The sequence below is a fragment of the Cyprinodon tularosa genome, unplaced genomic scaffold, assembly GCF_016077235.1.
Source record: "Cyprinodon tularosa strain WSP-4 unplaced genomic scaffold, ASM1607723v1 ctg51, whole genome shotgun sequence".
Taxonomy (NCBI): Eukaryota; Metazoa; Chordata; class Actinopteri; order Cyprinodontiformes; family Cyprinodontidae; genus Cyprinodon; species Cyprinodon tularosa.
This window is the reverse complement of record NW_024039241.1, coordinates 1,120,396-1,141,530: the sequence shown is the minus strand read 5'-3', so window position 1 is coordinate 1,141,530 and position 21,135 is coordinate 1,120,396. Positions and strand designations below refer to the sequence as shown.

The window sequence follows — 21,135 nt, the reverse complement described above, 5'->3', positions numbered from 1 at the left end:
AGTATAAGGAATATAAAAAAAACTGGTCATTTTTAGAATTGGCTTTGCTCAAAAGAAAGGTTCCTCAAAAACGATGATTATTTTTGCCCAGTAGTGCTTTAGCTTGGACCTCTCCAAATTGATGCTGTTATTGCCTTATTTTTCTCCTATTGTCCAACAATGATCACTGACTTTAGCTAAGAAATTTTGAGACTGCCACATTTTAATGGACTCTGGTTCATTTAGTTCTTTCCTGGATGTGTAGTCGGTGCTTTCTTTAATCATTTTTGATCAGGTGGACACTACTAGGAATGGCTTATCACAGTTCCATGTACTGTAAGCTCCATTTGTGAATAAAGAATCCATTATGGTTTATTGGACCTCCAAAAACTTTAGAGATGCTTTCTTTTTCCTCTTTAAGCAAGATGTTAATAAATTTCTTTAGCATTATGTGTTGCTATTTATGGCTATTTCTTTTTTCTTTACTTTATTCTTTTATGGTCCGGGAGTAGTCATGCCTGGGTGTGGTTAGTATAACTGATCTTAGCTTTCCAAAAATATGTGTTTAACTGATTAATTTATCATTGCTAGTTTCAGATATGGATAGGTGAAGAATATTTTCCCTATTTTAAAATAGTCCATGTATTTGCTCAGACTAACTTACAAAAATTTAAAAAGGGGTTTGATGACCTGAACCACTAAAGTGTAACTCCATAAAACTCCATAAAAGCCATAGCAAATCAAAAAATACCTGAAAAAGTTTTTATTTACTGACATGATAAAACAGTAACGTCTCAATCATACAGTTTCAGGTCAAAGCTCAATTTTTTTTATAGACATAATCATGTATGTCTAAAGAAAGTTGCCATTTAAACATTCTCCCCTTCAAATTCAAAACTGCTTTATTAATCTTAAAGGAAAATTAAATATAAATTAACATTAAAAATATTCAAGCCTTTCATTTTCTTTTTGATATGTTTAGACATTGGAACTCAAATTAAAGTTGCTCTCTTTATTAAAGTTGCATAGGACCTATGGATTGTTCAAACCTTTGACTGTTTCAATTAAGAGATTAAAAGATTGTATTTCTTTTAATACAAAAAAAAATTGTGATATATTCATACTTAAACATTTGCTTTTTATTTTTCAACAGGAGCAAATTTGTTAAAACATAATGATGTGAATATTTGGTCATGAAAAAGTATTTTTAGGTGTGAACACACCTCAACATCAAAGGGTTTTAAAATCTTTTTTAATTTTGTTTGATTAAAGGGTTACAAAACATTGAAGCCTGGATTTAAGGGACCCACAAGCACTCTATACTATAACAAAGACTTTTTTATCACTTAATGTTTTGACTTTTACTGCAAAAAAATAACATTTTTCAAGCTCATTTCTCCTCTTTTTGTCATTTTTAGCTTGTGAACTTTCATAAGAATGTTTTGTTAAATTAGAGGCTACCAAATTTAAAAAATCTGCCCATTGAAATAGTGCTTGAGAAATTGTACAATGCTAATTATACACTTCTTACTTGTGAACATGTTCAAACAGCATTTCATCATGAGGATTGGGATTTAATCACTAAGAAAAGGCAGTTTTGGAGAAGAGGAGGGAGAAACTTTTTATTGTTAATGACGGTCTGGTTGTTCCTTGAGAGAACATGACTGCTGCTGCAGACAGCGGTGACTCACGGGAGAGAAAAAGAAGGGCTGGCTGTCCTGCATTTTGCTGCCCCTTTCATGTCTTTTGATGTGAAAACAAGAGAGAAAAGTTCAAAGAAAGAGCCAACACGATTCAAAAGGTGCCGGTGTCTGAATTTCTGATGGAGGAGTCGGTTTGCTAAAAATTTCCTGATTTCGTCAACTTTTTCTTTGAGGATGGGCTCTGTTTGGGTGGGGTGGGGGGGTCTGGTGCCGTTTTGCATTCTGAGTATGGCTGATGAGTCGCGCCTCGGTGCCAGACTTTTCCTGCCAGATTGTACATCCCCTCGGAGAGTGCACAGACTTTTTGAAGGTCTGTATTTTCCTCAGACTGTTTCATTCAGTATGTTATGATGCGGGAACAGGAGGGTAGCCATGTGTAGAGATACAGGCACTTTACTCTCCCAGACAGCTGCTGGAATGAGTGTGAATCTATCAGCCAGTCATCTGTGCTATGCCTCTGCCCACTCCCCCCCCCCACCCCCACCCCCCACCCCCCCCCCCACACACACACACACACACCCCATCACCACCATCATCCCCACCCACCACGGAGAATTAATGACTGCCTCTCCTCATTTGCACCCAATCATGACCAGGATGCCGAGGCAATTGAAAATGTTTACTTCAATTGCGAAAACCCTCCATGTTCCACAAAGTGGCCTGTTTTCACTTTGATGGGATTGCTAATCACAGCAACGTTATTTATGTGTGTTTTGAATTGGAGATGAGCCTAGGCTGGGATGTTGGAGGGGGACCAACCTTGCTTGGGGGCTGCTAAACCTTATGGAGAATTTATCTTTTCCGTTCCTTTTCTCTCAGTCCAGCAGATTGGGAGCAGACTAACCTTGCTTTGAGGCTGCTCTGTGTTGCTGTTTTGACTGCCAAATATATTGCTCTTAGTGTGATGAAATGAAATAGACATCAAAACTTTTTTTTTTATATTGCTTTCCGCCTCATCTTTTGCAGTATTTATTGCAAATGCTGAGGAATGTGAACTGAGAATGACTGCCTGCTTTTCCAAATATTTTGTTTGAGAAGCAATGAAATGATGCAGCCTATGTGTAGCGCTCACATTCACTTATAGAGGCCGTTTGGGGTTACTAAAAAAAAAGTACTAGGGACAAGAAAAGTTCTGACTTTCCCTCAGAATTTTTACTCTAATGCAGAAAAACACCTGGAAGCAACTGGGAGCAACAAAGTTTGATGACAGAGATGTGAGATGTTTAGCAGGACAGCAAATTTTCTGGAGGAATATTTTGGATGGATTTGAGAGACTTTTTATGAGGCCAAATGGGGTCCCTGAAGAGAAGTAAATGGTTTCAGCCAGAAATCAGAGATTACAGTCAGATTTAGGATTGGTTTTGTTGACTAAAACTTAGAGCTGACTCAGACAGGTTTTAAAAATTTCTGGGTGATTTTTAAAACTCAAGAGGGGCCACAGATGATGATAATAAAATCAGGAATAAAACTCTGGTTGTACATTGTGTTGTTTTCAGGCACATGACATCAAACAAGCACACATGAGATGATCATTTAGAACATTTAGTTTTCACATGGAAAATTTCACCATGCCTCCAAGCGGTAAATGTATACTGCAAAAATAATTAAATCTAAATAAGTCGTTATTTTCCTTGATGGGTCCTTGACCGGTCCTTGGCTGGTCCCCTACAATTCCTTTTTAAAAATCAATATTTGTACTAAAATATTGTTTCTGTCATGATTTGTAGACATTAAGGTCCAAAGAGAAACTGGAAAGGGACATGTTGAATGGCTGTTACTGTAATTTAAGAAATGTTTACTCATTTCTAGATTGTTTTTGCTGTGTTAAAATGTATATGATTTCAATTACTGTTCGAGGAACTGATGGATCTATATTAAGATTAGAGTCCTGCAGCTGGTCTGGTATTGCAGGTACCCACAGTAAACTTTCAGCTACTGGTAGGAAATTAAAGTATTATTTCATGGTGACGAGTATAAATAAAGAAAAAGGGGGGTAGCTCAAATTGAGTTTCAATATAAACAAAAGTCATTATTTAAATTTAGCTATTTATTAACTCTAAATCTTAATGAGTTCATTAAAATATGACCAGATAATGTCAATTTTCATTAAGCATGAAAAGCAGAGGGCCTACACTAAAGTGAAGACACCCAAGGGGAATACTGTATTTAGGATGTTTTGTTGTGGTGGAAAGATCAGGCAAAAATGTTCCTGACCCTAACACTGCTAACTCACAATGTGCTTACTATCCTGACATTAAATTCAGCTTGTGAAAGAGACTTTTCATATGCTGGGTTTGTGATTAAGGAAAGGGAAAGCATATTAATGTAGCTGCAGTGATTGTGGATAATATTCTTTTTCTATTAAGCAAATTTAAAATTTGAAAAAGCAAGGCCTGAATATCAGTGAGTAAACGCATAAATAAGATAAATAAATTCATTTGAGTAAAAGCTTGTGAAATACAATGTTGGATAAGTAAGTAATAAATTTAATCCTTATTCAGATTTTTATTTGTTTAATTCAATATAAAATGGAACACTTATTTCAAAAGAGGCTTATTTTGATTATGTATGCCAGTTTCAGTGTGTACCTGCTGACACCGATCTGACACAGCACACTAATATTCAAGAAAGACACTTAGGAACGTTAAAAGGTAACATTTTGAAATCATATACACAAATGTATATATCTATAGCTGTTTGGCAAAATTCTGATTGAAAGTGAGTAAAGCACCCATCATGTGATTAGAGACAACACACTGTATCACTGGGCATGAAATGGTTTTATTCTATCATTGTTATTGTAAGTGTTATATTATCTATTTCATGTTAAATGAACCATTTCTCAAGCAAAACTCTGTGTTTCTATTTTATGTGAGTCAAATTTGAACCTGTACAATTCTGTATTACAAATACTGACCAAAGCTGGGTCACATGTGTGTATCTAGTGACTGTTGTATTGTACCTGTGATCCAGATTTGTTCTAGACCCACGATCCTATTTGTTTTGGGCAGTTGTACAAAAAGATCCCGTCCCAAGGTCAGTTTAAGCTGTTCATGCATGATGGATCCTCTGTATTTGGTCCGAGATGGCCTGACCCTCTGTTACTTTTGCCTATCAGGGTATACATGCATACATGCTGAGTAATAATTGGTTAAACATCCTTGAGTGCATGGCAGACTTCTTAAAATGATTCTGGTGTAATTCTGACTCAATATTCGACTGCTCCTTATATTCTTCCTAACAGTTACACTGGTAGAAGGATGGACAGCGCTGGTTTGCTTCATATTCTGGCTGTGTTTATTTGAACAGTATGTGAATTCAGTTTATTTTGTTTGTGCTCATGTGCTTAATTTCTTATAAAATCTAATTTATTAATAAACATTACTGAAAAGTGTGAGAAGCCTATGATCCCTAAGAAACAATTACATTTAGTTTGCTTGTAAACCAAAAGCAGATTATTTAAATAGATTTGCTTATTATTATTATTATTTGCTCAACATTCCAAAATTGCATCATCAAATTAAAACACATTAAAAACAAATGTCATTAATATAAATGAATTAAAGTCTATTATGGGGTTACAGTAAACTTTTAATTACCTACGTTGTGTTTTCTGACTGTTTTTTTTTTTTTGTGTAGTTTTTTTTAACCTATTTTCCTTCTTTTGTGTGCTGGCAGAGAAACTGAATAAAATGGGTAGTTCATTGCATCAGACAGGTCTGAGGAGCTTTTCTCCACAGGAGGTTAATTTCTTATTGCTCGGCGCGTTTGCAGAGTTCATTTTGGATCATGTTAGTTTGACTGTCTATTCCCATTATCACTATCGGAAAATGCAGGCATTTCTTCCCCCTCCTCCACTTTGTAAATGTCAGAATGCAATAGAGGTGTCTGACAACTCAGGCATGCAAATGTGCTTTTGATGTTTTTCTTTTTTTGTTGGGGGGGGCACTAGGAGTGTTGTTTCTTTGCTGGTGGGAATCTAAGGCATTAAATACACGTCCTCTACCTTTTTTTCCTTCTCTTCTGCCAAATAAATATAGGACAAGGTGACTTTTGACTCCCTTCCTCTTTCTTACTGAAGACAGGGGAAACAAAGCCAGGCTTTTTGTGTTGGGGCTTAGCGTGGTGTAAGTTATGATGACAAGGTCCAAAGTCTGTCAGAGGCAACAATGCCAGTGTGCACACAGTGACTCAGATGCTTGTATAGCTGGAGATAGGGAACAGAATCACTGAGTACACTGAGCACACACTGGTCACACCGAGCCTCAGATGGAGAGCTCTGATAAAGCTTAACCAGAAACAGCACTCTCCTCTGCTCCGGGTTTAACTCTCCCCATCTTTCTCACCTCCACCACCCCGCCCATATCTGCCAGTTTCCACTTTCTTACACTTGTTCTTTGTCCTTTTTTATTTTTTTCTTCATCTCCTCTCTCTGCATCTTTGTGGGCAGCAGAGCTTACAGCCCATCTGGCATTCACTCGAAGGGCCTACTCTGAGCTGCGGGGGGAGATCAATAGTGACAAACACTGCACATGGCTCTTATATTAAAAGGATTAGACATGGCTGCAAACTGACTATCTACATAGTCTCTTTGCATATCTTTGCTCTGTCCGTTGACATGAGGAAAAAACAAAATCTGAAGTATTTAATAGACTCTTAATATCCAGTCAAGAATGTTTGTTTTATGTTGGAAGTATCATCAACTTTTTTTTTTTTTTTTTTTTGCTTTTTAGTTGACAGCCAGAACCTGGCAACGGATAACGTGACCGTGATTGAGGGGGAAACTGCCACCATCAGCTGCCGTGTGAGGGACAACGACGACTCCGTCATCCAGCTGCTGAACCCAAACAGACAGACCATCTACTTCAGAGATGTTAGACGTAAGTGCTCCTGCCTGAGATACAAAGCTATTCACCATTCCCGGAGTTTTAAAATGCACAGTCATGCCCCCTTTTACAGTAACTGAGGGAAATATTGTTTGCCACAACAAAAGGGATAGAGTAAGTGGAAATCCAATTTTCTTCAATTCTGGCTGCCTACACAGGTTTGATTTCTGCCTCAAACCAGGAATATTTCTTTCAGAACTTTAAGAAAAAAGTTGTTTTATGTTTCTTCCTCAAATAGTTTCTTTTATTCTCAGCTTTTCTGACAGCTGTGAGGAATCTTTGTTCCTTTTTAGAGTTAACTTTAAGAACTAACTTTAGGAAGTCAGAGAAAAAGGAAAGAAAAAGTCTGCAGGCAGCAGCGTTGGGACCATTACAAGCCTAACACATTGCCACACTGTTATGCACTCCTTTCCTGCATTTGAGTTTATTAACCAGGATTTAAGTATGTGTATCAGACTCTTTACAACTTTTTCTTTTTCAAATGTCTTCAGTTTTTTAGCTCACTGTACTTTTATATCAATATCCTAATTGAAGAGATATCTAAAAAAAATATATTCTGCAAAGCATGCAGCTAAATCGACCATAGTGATGGTATTACACAAACACCAAATTAGAGCAAATGTCAAAACCAAAGGCCACCCAAGTTGGAAATAGTGCAAAGTCTTTAGATCCAACGCATGTTCAAATGGGAAAGAATTATATAGTAATTTATTTTGTAAGAGTGGGAACTCGATACAAATGTGGTCTGAGAGCAGAAGTTTGGAAATCTAACAGAACAACATCGTACCCATGGATTAAAAAATAAAACATGAGTCTGGCATGCCTGTTATTTACCAGATGGACAAACTGGAGCTTTCTTCTTTTGTTCTGAAACAGGGTTTTATAATAAGTGTTTCCAATATTGACCTAATTTAAAATATTTTTATTTTCATAGACTGGCATTTTCTTATAAGCCATGATCAATAAAATTACAAGAAATAAAGGCTTGATATATTTTACTCTATAAAAGCACTTCCCTTATTGGAAACATATAAACTTTTCATAATATTAAAATTTTTGAGATGTACCTGTATGTCACTAAAATACATCTAGGTATTACTAGGCCAAGTCCCCAGTGCTAAAACACATAATAAAAGAATGGATGCAGCCAAAAAGTTTCACTTTCCTTCTCATAATCAGTCTGTGTCCTATTTCACAGGGTTTAACTCAACTACACTGATGTTCATTAACAATATTGCATTTTTCATCTGTCATCTTAGTCCAGCTCTGTAAATGTATCTACAGTTAACAGCATGCAGTGAAAAATGTCTTCAAACAGATTTTATACTCAAGCCTTGGCTATACATTCATTTTTCCTTTCTATTAGGAAGGGAGCCACTGATAGTGAGCAACTGTCTTGCAATTTTTTGATCTTTCCCTTTTATCCCTATTAACATATTTTTTGTGACAAATAATCATCAGTAAAAACTATAGAACCAAAATTTAAAAAGAATAGGCTCACTCAGACAAATGGTGCAATTAGAAAAAATTTATTCAGTGTAATTATTTGCAAGTTACACGGTCGGATTGGTTAAGATTTACTATTTAAGGAAAACCAGCTGATTGCATTGACTCATTGCCTCTTCTGCAATCCCTCACACAGAGCATGCTTGTGGCAACAGTGGAGAGGAAAACTCCCTTTTAAAAGGAAGAAACCTCCAGCAAATCCAGGCTCAGAGTGAGCGGCCATCGGCCAACTGGGGTTCAAGGAGACAAAAGCAGATATTGACATAATGAGAAGCAAGCTTTGCAAGCTTCTTTTTGACTGAACCTGATCATTGTGATTAAAAATATGCAATGACAGTGCAATGACAGTGCAAGTAGACACAACTTCCCCCAGCCCCCATGCCATCTCTAAAATGAATCCACCACACCAGACCAACTGCTTTGACATTACTACCTGCGATTGGGCCCTGGAATGATCCATAAAGATACAACAGAATACAGTAGTTCAGAGGCTTTTTCCACCCAAATAAAATTGCACAACAGATGACATGGCTCTGATATTTACATTTTTGATTGTACAAAAATTTTGACATGTGTATTTAGCTTGATTTTATTATTAGTATATGTTCTTCTTTTTTCATTCAGGCAAACACATTACATTTTTGCACCTGCTGTTATGTTCATTTTATTGTTAAAAATATATCTATGTTTTGTCAAGAAAATCTTCGCCTTCTCTGTTTAGATTTGAGAACACCACTCTGCTCTTTCTAACTGTATGCTGCAGCCAATCATACAAATATATGTATATTACGGAAAAAAATTTCAGTTATTTTCCTATTTGAAATATCGTTGTGAAGGTTAGTTGTTATTTTTTTCGTATTTCATATTTCCAAGATTTTTGTATTTTAGGTTTCTGACTATTATTCTGAAGAAAAAAACTACAAAACATTCTATTCCTTAAACATTACAACATAAATATAAATATTGCTGATTAGAACAGACAAATTATCAAACATCCCAAAAAATTTATATTATGATAAGAAAGTCTGTAGCTTAATTATAATTTTTTTCATATGTAATTCATATATATACAATTTTCATATACATTTTATTTATTTTAACTACTGTCCATCCATTCATCCATCTTCTGCTACTTATCTGTTATGGGAGTATCTGCATTCTGTCACCACTAGTAGTTTATGGACGAAAGGTGCACCCTTAATAGTGTGCTAGAACATGGCAGCTTTGGTTACCGTATTTTCACGACCATAAGGCGCACCGTATTAAAAGGCGCAGTCTCAGTTATGTGTCCCATTTCTGTATTTAACACACACATAAGGCGCACCGGACTATAGGGCGCACCGGACTATAGGGCGCGTTTTTTATATACAGGTGCATGTCCTCTACTACCTTTAAATACCTCTACTGCGTATTTAAAAATACAGCGGGGGCAAAACTGAGTATGACTGTGCTTTATTCATGTATTTATTACAAAGTATTAATCAAGCCTGGCAGCTGGCCGTGAGACAGACACATCGCAGATGACACAGCGCTGTGGTCACTCCTAAATTAACTTAAAATCCTGAAACCTGCCGACGGAATATGTTCGCTTTTATGGGTGCCTGCAGTTTAAATTATTTAGATGAAAAACACCTGCCATCCACCGCATGAACCCGGAGGCTGCCCAGCCTAGAGGCTGCTGATGAAGGGATTTCTGCTGTCGGTGCACCGCTGGTATGTGGGGGTCTGAGCGCCTCCGACAGAAATAGATAATCTGGATGAACTGACTGCAATTATTACGTTTTCAGGTGGACTTTCTCACTTAAAAACATATTAAAACTACTTTATTCCCACTGATCACAGCAAATATAGCTGCAAGATTTAGATTGTTTAGATGAAAAAACACCTGCCAGCCACCGTGGTGAAGAGGAGGAGACCCGCCCAGAGGCTGCTGTTGAATTAAGTTTTCAGGTAGAAAAATAGAGCGGGAGCAAAACTGAGTATGATTGTGCTTTATTCATGTATTTATTACAAAGTATTAATCAAACCCATCAAAGTCATCATCCTCTGTTTCTGAATAAAACAGCTGCACTAAATCAGACATGCCAGTTTCCCCTTCTTCGCTGTCAGTCACTTTCCGTGCAGCGCAGCTCCTCAGAAATAATGCCGGCTTTTGCAAAAGCTTGAACAACAGAGCCAGCAGACACGTTAGTCCAAGCATCTACAATCCATCCGCAAACGGTGCCGTAACTTGCCTGGCGCTGCCTTCCACTTATCGCAGCCTTACTTTGAACGGCCGCTTCACACTGATGTCGAGCAGTTGAAGCTCCTTTGTCAGACCCCCCGGGATAACGGTGAGCACAGTATCCATTTGATTCACCTTTTTTTTCACATCGGCTGTGAGATGGGCACGCAGCGATGGTGATGCGTGGAAAAAACCACCTGGTCTCCTCACATAGGCTACACCTCCCTCAGCTACGCTTTCATCATCTCCTCATCCATCCAGCCTTTTCCATTTGCGTTATGTCATCAGAGCGCTGTGTCTGTCTCGCTGTCAGCTCCCAGATCAGCTTCTCTGATTGGTTGATGCGGCGCGTCCAGCAGCAAAACTTCAATTTTTCCATCTCGAGCAGCAGCAGCGCGTTGGCAGATGCTTAAACGCTCCTGCTGCTCAAAACGCGCTGCAGGACCTTTTGCTGCACCTATACGCACGTCAACCATTTACTTTGCATGTAAACTCGCTGCTTGTGCTGCACTTGCTGGGTCCGGTTCACACCGATGTCGAGCGGTTAAACAGCGAGCACAGGGTTAATTTGTTTCCCCATGTTTTTCACATCAGCTGTGAGATTGGCACGCATGGAGTTACATATTAACAGCGATGGTGATGAGAGGAAAAAAAAAACACCTGGTCTCCTTACATTCAGCCACTCTTTCATCATCTCCTCAATGAGGTGGTCTCAAAAGTCACAGTTACAACACACATAGGGCGCACTGCACATTTTGAGGGGAAAAAAAGACGTTTAAGTGCGCCTTATAGTCGTGAAAATACGGTACTTGAAATGAAGCCTAGGCGGAAGTTCAACTGAAGAAACTCATTGCTCTCTTACATCCACCTGCGACACAGCCAATCAGCTTTGAACCACACCTCCACTAAAGCCAATCGGCATCCAAAGATCATCTTAAAATGCCTCCGATACGAACTTGTCTGCTCCTGTACACAGGCGGCGGATGCGCTGTGACTTCATTCAGATGACACAGTTTCAACCCACCTCCAGTCCCTCCTCCACCATCGTAGCTAAAGCTTCATCAGAGTATCACTCCTCCTGGACTCTTACTGCATTCCCTGTCTCATCTCAACCGGTCTGGCAGAAGACCGCCATGTTGAGCCTGGTTCTGCCAGAGGTTTCTTCCCATTGGGGAGTTTTTCCTTTCCACTGTCGCTTCATACTTGCTCATCATGGACAGGTTCTCTCAACCTGTGATATCCAACTGGACTTCCATCTTCCAGGTCCCTGAGTGAAGCTCTAGAATCAGCCCACGCAATCCACTGGATCTCCCCATAAAGCTCAGCAGACCGTCTCGCTAACCAGCAGTCTACAGACTGACCAACTTCATCTATCTCCACTCCACCACCAGTTTCAGGCCTGGGGGGAAAGAGCCCTATTCTTTGCTCCTGTTCATGCATGTCTATCAAACATAAGCGCAAAAAATTAAACCTAACCCTGCCGAGGTCTGAGCACCAAAGACAAAGTAATTGTATCAATGCATTTCTCCTAATTGTCTTTTCTCTTTGTGTGAGTTATTCAGATTGAACAGCAGTTATCTAAGCAGTAGCACTAACTACCACAGAACTTTTGTTGAACAATGTGATGCAACAGTATATTGTCTAACCCTTAAATTAACATGTATCTCCTATAATTAAATATGCCCAAGCTGATTTCTCTAATGCATTAGGTGACATACAGAAAATGAATCAGCTGCTGTTATTTTCCTGAATGTGGCAACAGAAAATGTCATGAGTATTTCAGTGTCTTATTTTTCATAATATAAGCAATTAATTATTGTTAAAAAACGCATATAGCACTCTCCACAATTATGTGACCTATGTAAAAACCTTGAACTATGTTCTGATATAGAGATAGCATAACCGTTAGCCTTTATTCAGCCTTGTCACAGTTCACTTTACTTTAAAAGGTTAATATGTGTTCCTTTCATGTATCTTTTTCCTGAGTTATAAATATTAACAAATATTCCCTTGAACTGCATGTGCTGCTGCCTTTTATTATTTTATTTTTTTTATTTAATTATTTAAAAACAGTCTTGTGTGTATGGAACAGTAAGAGAACAGGAAGACAGATTACTAAATAGGTACACTAAACTATATTTTTCCCTAACATTTGTTAAAATGTATCAATTATCTATAAATGGTTGGTTAAGCAGTAGTTGTGTAATAGAGCCACGCTGGAGAAATAGTTAAAACTGCAATTCACTAGTGCTGTGATTAGGAAAGCCAATAGGAGTGTCAATCAGTTCCTACTGATTTTATAAAGGAACATTTCTAATTAACTTAACTTTGGCTCATTAACTGTACCCATAGGGATCATAAGGGTTTTTTTTTTCTTCAAACTTTTTCAGGTGATGTTGTTCTGTTAAAAGTATACAGAGATGGGAAGTAACGAAGTACAAATACTTCGTTACTGTACTTAAGTAGATTTTTCTGATATTTTTACTTTACTTTACTACTTATTTTTATGGCGACTTTTTACTTCTACTCCTTACATTTTTACACAAATATCTGTACTTTCTACTCCTTACATTTTAAAAAATTGTCTCGTTACTTTAGTTTTGAATCATTTCAATGGAGTTACCGTTATTATTTTTCACGTCATCAATACCAAATTCAGTCTAATTGGATGGGAATCTACGTTGCATTTGACGCACCACTACAAGATGAATCGACAGATTCGGCGGTATTCATTGGCGGCAAATCATTGCAGCTTGGTGGCGGTGGCGTTAGCATAGTAGCATGGACGACGAGATGATTGAAAATCAACACAACGGAGATCTAGTCCTATTGGCAGACATCCATTTAAAATGTAGGCAACGGCATGAAAAAAGTGGTTTCTACTTTTACTTTTATACTTTAAGTAAATTTACAAGCCTGTACTTTGTTACTTTTACTTGAGTAAAAAAGTTTAATCAGTACTTCCACTTTTACCAGAGTATTTTTTAACACAAGTATCTGTACTTTTACTCAAGTACGGAAAGTGAGTACTTTTGCCATCTCTGAAAGTATAGGTAAATTTTAATCTGATTAGAAATGCTGGAACAGCATTTTACAAGAAGTATGTATATAAAGTGTGGAGGAGGATTTTTCAGAACTCTAATTTATTGTCAAAACATTTATCAAATCATTCTTGGAAAAAAAAAACTTGTTTAGGTTAAATAATTTTACATATGAAGATAAAAAAAAAACTGATATCCCATCCTAATTTAATTATATTGGCTCCTTATAGTACTTTCTATTATGATTTACACAAAAGGAACATTACTGTACAACCATCAGAGCATCATGGTATCAAAGGAATTGTTCTGGTTTTATTATAGTAAAGGTGTCAGACATGACTCCAACTTCAGCTGCAGTTTTCATTTGGATTGTGTGCTAACCCGATTCCATCTGTCCTTGACATGCTGGCTCTTTTACACATGTCATTAAGCTTAGAAGGCAGAAAGATTAATAACAGATAATTCACCATGCTTATGTAATGGGGATAGTTTTGTGTCCTTGTCATTTTTTTTTTTTTTTTTTTTTTACAATAATCTCCTAGATTAAGGATATTGAGTGTTATGATTATGCATGAGCATATGGGCTACTTCTGCTTTAAGATGAGATTTTTTTTTTGTCTTGTCTAGAATTTTTTCACGTTTACATCTTGGATATGAGCCAGGATTCAAGGTGAATGAATACCACCCTTCATTTCAATCTATATTGCATCGCAGCTGTTATTTCACAGGTCCAGGTAGCCAGACGTGCATTCCATTCTCTCACCTGCAAAAATCGCCGGGGGAGTCTGAGCACACATCTTCATCATATTTGTGCAAAATACCCAGAGCAGCCTCAGAAATGTGGCAGAGGAGGGTAAAGCGTTATGAAAGTATAGATCACGGTGTGCTTCTATTTACTCAGACAGAAAGAAATAAAAGACACAATGATCAGAAGGCTCATCGTACTGCTAATCAATGATGAGTCTGTACAGTAACAGAAGTCTTGCCAGGAGGTTAGGACAACCTTTTCCTCTTTGTTTTATATTGAGCTGCGCCATGTGAGCCTGCAAACATGTCATTTTCTCTGCCAAAGTCAATACAGCTCCTTCGTCACTAACAAAAAACAAACTGCGTTGTTTATCCACCATTGGATGTGAATATATGTCAGACTTTGCGACGGGGGGATTAAGTGTTATTGGGTTTCTGCTGCGTATTTGTACTTCTTGGAATGGGGTCTGGTGAACCCCCTTGACAGCACTATTCTAGGCCCCCATTCCTAAAGGGCCTGATGTTCTGACCAGACCCCCCTCAGCCAGTGGCATTGTTACCTGTCATAAGGGGCAGCCCCAACACAGTGGCAGATCTTTGTACACAAGGAGGCAAACAGCAGTGACATAAAGAAACACCAGGAGCTGTGAAAACAGCAGCGACAAGCCAAGTATCCAACTCAGAATAAGACACAAACAACAGCAGAATAATACCAGGTTTACAGTTGAGAGGAGGCTTTGAAGCACATTTCTGCTGCAGCAAATAAAAGTGAATTATGCCACAGGTCTGAGCCTAGCAAGTCTTGTTAGGATGAGACATTTATTCCTCCAGATGTATGCAAAATGGCATGTAATTTGGCAGCGTTATGATTTGAAATGGGGAAAAAGTGTCTTTATCAATGAAGGTGGACATCTTCAAACAACGATGCAATGCTTGACCATGATTTATTTGCTACTGTATATAGTCTCCCTTTAGGAGGTTCCTGAGTTTGTTTTATAAAAGCCTTATATTTAAAGTGGTGCTGCACATATATAACTGATTTTTAGCATATAACCTTGCAGTTTTAAAGCCTCGTTCTTAAAATGTATTGATATTAACTTTGCGATAGCAGAAATATGCATCAGTTGAAAGAGTCAAACTTGTGGAAAGTAAGAGAAGAATAGTGATGCTTCTGTTGGGCCACAGACAGGATATAAATTTTAAACATTGTTGGAGCAGAATGAAGGTTTTGTTTTTCAGACTCTCCCTTTTCAGAGTCCCATCTGCAAGACAGTCTTAAATGGACTGAGATTTGAAGGACATCCTCAGACCTCTTGTCGACCTTGCTATAAAAGCTCCTATGTCAGCCACATTAGGAAAGGATCATCTAAATAGGGCTATCCCCGTAGGCCAGGGGACCACATTCAATCTTTCAAAGTTTCCAAAAAGCCTCTTTCTGGTGTCTGCTGTGGTTATTTTGTCTGCATGGAAAAAACAGTACTTAACATTGAAGGACAGTTTAAAGAGGTACAGGTGTCTCTGCTTTGTTGTCCTGACTGCCACGAGATGAAGAGGATTTTGTCTTGAAAACAACTTTTAAAAGAATGACTCAAAGATGGTAATAGAAGGCTCCTCTCTTGGATTCTTGTTAAGTCCATGTTATAGTCCATTCTATGTTCATATTCATTTCTGTAAGGAACGACATAATGTTTATGTAAAATTTCTAAATTCTGTAAGGTGTCAGCATTAGCAGTTACATACTGTAGTAACCAATTTTGTTTCACTTGGATGAGGTGGTTAAAAAAATTCTGTTATTTCAGTAGCTAAGTTCACGTAGTGATTATTTCTGCTAATTATGTTGCTCTTCTCCTTCCAGCTAATAACACACTTTTAATATTGTAGCAGCTTGAGGTATTTTTTCAAACTAATGAAAAATATATTAATTCAGAAATGTTTGCTTAATTAAAATATATCATGTTCAAATGTAGTAAATTTAACTGTTAGTCACTAGTACATCTTGTTTTTGAGTGAAACCCTGAGATAGCTACAGTTTGTGTTTGGTTTCTTTCTTCTACTCACTTTGTTTTTCAATGTAGTCTTGAAAACAGTGGAAGGATGTTGAATTTTCTTCATGTCACATAAATATCTTAAAAAGAATTGAGAGGATAGTAGAGTGTTGGATTTTCCAGACCTTCTTTGACTCTTGAATGAACAAAAAAAATTAAAAAACCCAAAGCCTGATTTTAGCAATCTCCTCCCTGATATATAAGTTTTTGGGGAGCTAACAGAATGTGCCTTTATTAAACAATCAAAAAGGGGGAACCTCCAAACCTTGCAGAGACAGATGGTTCCTAATATGATTTAGGTCCAGAAAGTGAAAAGCCAGTACAGAGATTAGTTCCAACCATGTGCATTCCCAGCTTCTCATCACAGACTGGGGGCTAATCACCTTGTTAAGTTAACAGGATGAAGAAAAATTAGGCAGGGGTTTTACTTTCTGGACCTGGATTACACACCTCTGGTTATATTTCTAAACAAAACACTAGAGGAATTTTCAAAAAGTAAAAATTTAGATACCAAACTGTGCTTTAAATAAACTGCAACTATTATTAATATTTATTTATTTTTTTACAGCGTTTTATTGTCATGATACTATCACAAATACAAAGCAATGAAAATAACTCAGCATTTAACCCATCCCCTTGGGGAGCAGTGGGCTGCCATTGTGCTGCGCTTGGGGAGCAGTTTGGGGGGGTTGAGGGTCTTGTTCAGGGACCCAGAGATGTGGGGGCTTGATCTCAGAACCTCAGGATTCCAAGCGCAGTGCCCTAACCACTAGGCCGCCACTTCCCAAAGCAGGCATTAGCGCAAAGGGTCTTGCCTAAGGAACTACACTGGCAGTTCATTCCCCACCACTTGAGCTAAGCAGCCACTGTTAGAGGAAAAGAGAGAGGGATATAAGACAAAAGCACATAAACATTATGAATTACATGGTCATTATACTATGAACCATCCAATAACGATACCTTAGAAATACACTCCTCAAAAAAATTTAAGGAACACCTTATAATTAGAGTATAGCATCAAGTTAATTAAACTTCTGGGATATTGATTTAGTCAGGTAAGTAGCAGAGGGGGTTCTTTATCAGTTTCAGCTGCTTTGGTATTAATGAAATTAACAACAGGTGCACTAGAGGGGCAACAACTAGACGGCCATTAAAACAGGAATGGTTTAACAGGTGAAGGCCACTGACATTTTTCCCCTCCTCATCTTTTCTGACTCTTTTTCACCAGTTTTGTATTTGGCTATGGTCACTGTCACTAATGTTATCATAAGGCGCTACCTGGACCCTACAGAGGTTGCACAGGCAGTCCAACTCCTACAGGATGGCACATCAATACGTGCCATTGCCACAAGGTTTGCTGTGTCTCCCAGCACAATCTCAAGAGCGTGGAGGAGATTCCAGGAGACAGGCAGTTACTCCAGGAGAGCTGGACAGGGCCGTAGAGGGTTTACAACTCATCAGCAGGAGCGGTATCTGCTCCTTTGTGCAAGGAGGAGCCGGAGGAGCACTGCCAGAGCCCTACAAAATAACCTCCAGCAGGCCACTACTGGGAATGTCTCTAAACCAAACAATCAGAAACAGACTTCACGAGGGTGGCCTGAGTGCCCGACGTTCTCTAGTGGACCCTGTGCTCACTTCCCGGCACCGTGGAGTTTGATTGGCCTTTGCCACAGAACACCAGAATTGGCAAGTCCGCCACTGGAGCCCTGTGCTTTTCACAGATGAGACCAGGTTTACCCTGAGCACATGTGACAGACGTGAAAGGGTCTGGAGAAGCCATGGAGAACGTTATGCTGCATGTAACATTGTCCAGTTTGGACATCGACAGGTTTGGTGGTGGGTCAGTGGTGGTCTGGGGAGGCATATCCATGGAGGGACGCACAGACCTATACAGGCTAGACAACGGCACACTGTATCGGGATGTGTAGCATTCAGATTTAGTTCTACATATGAATAATCTAGGAATACTTGCATCAAAGCGACACCTCCTGTATGCCGACCAAAGGTTGGTTTTAGTCAATCAAGGTAACAAGAAACCATGAAAACCACAACTTTTGGGCTTTTATGCTATCCTGTTTCCTGTTCAAAGGCAAAATTCTGGATTCTGACAAAGCAGAGGTGATAGCAGCAGCTACATGCATGTCCTCGTGCACTGACATTTTTTATTTTTTTTTTAGTTTGGCTGTAGACTCAGCAGCTCTTTTTATCATAGCTATATGTCCCACCATAAGCCATAACACTGCAACATGACTAGCCAATCCATATTCGGTCTGCATGTGATTGGTTTTCATGTGTTTGTTGATGCACAACGACAGCATTAATCAGCTTGCAGGCCAAGTTACTATATATGTTACCTCAATGTTTATCTATCCAATCAAAATCAACAGGAATTTAACAAAGAAACATCAACACATTCCAAGTAATTTTTCTTGTTGGTTAAATGTTGCATATTTTAAATTAAATGTTATTCGAATTATAGGGGAATGGAACTGAAATAAACCCAATTTGAAATTAGGGAATATATTCTATTTGCTCATTCTGTGTTTGTTGCTTCAAACTGTAGCCCTCTTTTAAGTTTTCACTAGAGTTTCATGCATTACGTCATCTTTAGTTGGTCTGAAGAATCCAGCAGTCTGTGATCTCTCAGTAGGTGCAGCTGTTAATTGTGATCCCCAGTGTCTTAGTCAAACAATAACCAACCTGTTATTGTAAACATATTTTATGTGGTGTAGTTTTCTAAAAGAAATGTATTGTCTTATAGGATCACTTTTAACATTCTAGCTTTGTCTTTCAGAGCCTTACGTGGTCAGGCTGCTTCTTACATCAGTGATCTGATCCACCCTTACACCCTTGCGCGGGTTCTTAGGTCTGTGGATCAGAATCTGCTGAAGGTTCCACACACCTGTTTTCATACTAGAGGTGAACGTTCCTTTCAGGCTGTTGCTCCCAGGCTTTGGAATTATTGTCCACCTTTATTGTTCTCAGTTGACTCTGTTGTTACCTTGAAGAGCTTACTTAAGATCCATGTATTTGTACAATTTCAATTAACTACCTTCTATGATGACGGCTATGATTTCCTATTGTTTTGGCCTTTTATATTTTCTGATGTTTTTAAACTGTGTTGTGAAGCACTTTGCAGCTTTGGTCTGTGAAAGGTGTTATATAACACTTACTTATTTACTTACTTACTTACTGGTAATGGTTTTTTTTGCATAATGAGTGCATGCAAATTTTTAAACAAATTATGGTAATCCTATCCAAGGAATTAGCCGTTTATTTTGTTGAGTCATATTTCTATGCTCATCATTTAAGCCATGTACTGTTCCGTATGAAGCAGGTCCTTTGCCTCCCAAAGTGTATTATTGTTTTCTCCTTTAAGGAGAGACTTCGAAAGAGCCCTGAGATAATATTGGGAAGATAAGGTTTCATATTAAGGCCGCCCTGAGACCCCAAGTAATGATCATAATGCAAAGTGTGAAGTCAGATGGGGATAATAAACTCCCTTAGCTTAAAATGGAGAGCTTGTTAACTCGACAGATGCAGAGAGGACTTGATAAAAAAGGCAGGTCAAGGCATCAAAAGGCCTCCCCAATCAAATCAGCCAAGGCTGTTTATGCAAAAGAGTGCTCAGGGAAGAGCGCTGACCCAAATGAAAAGTGGTGAGTTAAAAAGTCAGAGCGAACAGCTAACCCAGTTTGACTACATTAAAAGAAAGTCCAGCCAATCTTGGCTACTTTTGATTTAGAGTTTTGAGCATCCAAGCATCTTCCTCTCTGATTTAATTCATTATGTATTTTTGAATGCCTCTCTCCTTTCAGAGGAATATTTGAGCTCCACGCAGCCATCCATAACCAGCCTCGGCCCATTTTAAGTTTCCTAGCTTGTTAGGACTCTTCATGAACACTCTTCACACTTTCCTTTCTTTGCAAGTGCTCTGTGGACTGTAAAGGTACTTTATAAATCAACTCATAGGAAGCATTTTGAAACTCTCTTTTCCTTTACTCAATTAAGGAGAAATCCAGCATTAAGGCCAGCTCCTGCCCTCCAATCTCCCCCTTTTCCCACCTCCTGTCTTATTTCCAGTTAAAGTCTCCTTCGTCATCCTCTGCCTCCCTTTCTCTCCACTTTTCCTTTTTTTCTTCTCACCCCGTGCGTCTCATCCTTGTGTCCCTGCACTCTGTATCCCCACAGCTCTCAAGGACAGCCGGTTCCAGCTGGTGAATTTCTCTGACAACGAACTCCGGGTGTCTCTGTCCAACGTGTCGCTCTCCGACGAGGGACGCTATGTGTGCCAGCTCTACACAGATCCTCCTCAGGAAGCCTACGCAGACATCACTGTCCTGGGTAAGGTGTGAGGAAACACGTGCGAAGAAAAACACACACTCTCATTGTAAGCCGCTTCATTGTGAGGGGTGAATATGAAATAATATCTCTGATCTTGTTATCTTAAGCAACTGAAACAAAATGTCAGCCAATTAGGCTCTTGCGGTGCTCAACAGCATAACGAAAAGGAGCAGATGCTGAAACTGATGGCTCAGACCGTGTTGGTTTGGCAGCTGTGTTGACTCTGTGAATCCCGGTGAATGTTGACTTGGCTGCTCCAAACGATTTCCCATTGAGAGTCAGCTGTGCCACACTTTGATGCTTTGGAGAGAAATTACTTTAGTTAAGCTTTATTATACATGCAGACATCCTGGGGGATTGAAAGGAATTAAAAGCACTTTAAAGTAATTACTCTAGTTGTACGATTGAAACCTAGCTGCAGTTTTTTTATCTGAATCAAGGGTTGTATTGAAGAGTTCTTGAAATAAGTCCCTACAGTGACGTCTTGCTTTCAAGTATCTGAAGTCCATAAAGTTAGCGAGGATGACTAATACAGTACAGGGAAGGATAGAAAAATAGGCCTAATTCTGATTGTAAATCAAAGTGAACATAGATAGGTTGCAATTTCGTAGATTTGTTTGCCTTAAAATGTTTTGGTTAAGCAGAAAATGATACTTAATA

The 21,135-nt window shown here is 38.6% G+C and overlaps 1 protein-coding gene across 2 annotated transcripts in view; it reads left to right on the top strand.

Moving 5' to 3' along the window:
• cadm1b (cell adhesion molecule 1b) overlaps positions 1 to 21,135 on the top strand; it is a 280,976-nt gene that overhangs the window by 197,016 nt on the left and 62,825 nt on the right. For both annotated transcript variants that reach the window (XM_038303434.1, XM_038303433.1), the window contains 2 exons: positions 6,416 to 6,562; positions 20,323 to 20,475. In XM_038303434.1, coding sequence (XP_038159362.1) covers positions 6,416 to 6,562; positions 20,323 to 20,475 — 300 coding nt within the window. The remainder of the gene's footprint in view (positions 1 to 6,415; positions 6,563 to 20,322; positions 20,476 to 21,135) is intronic.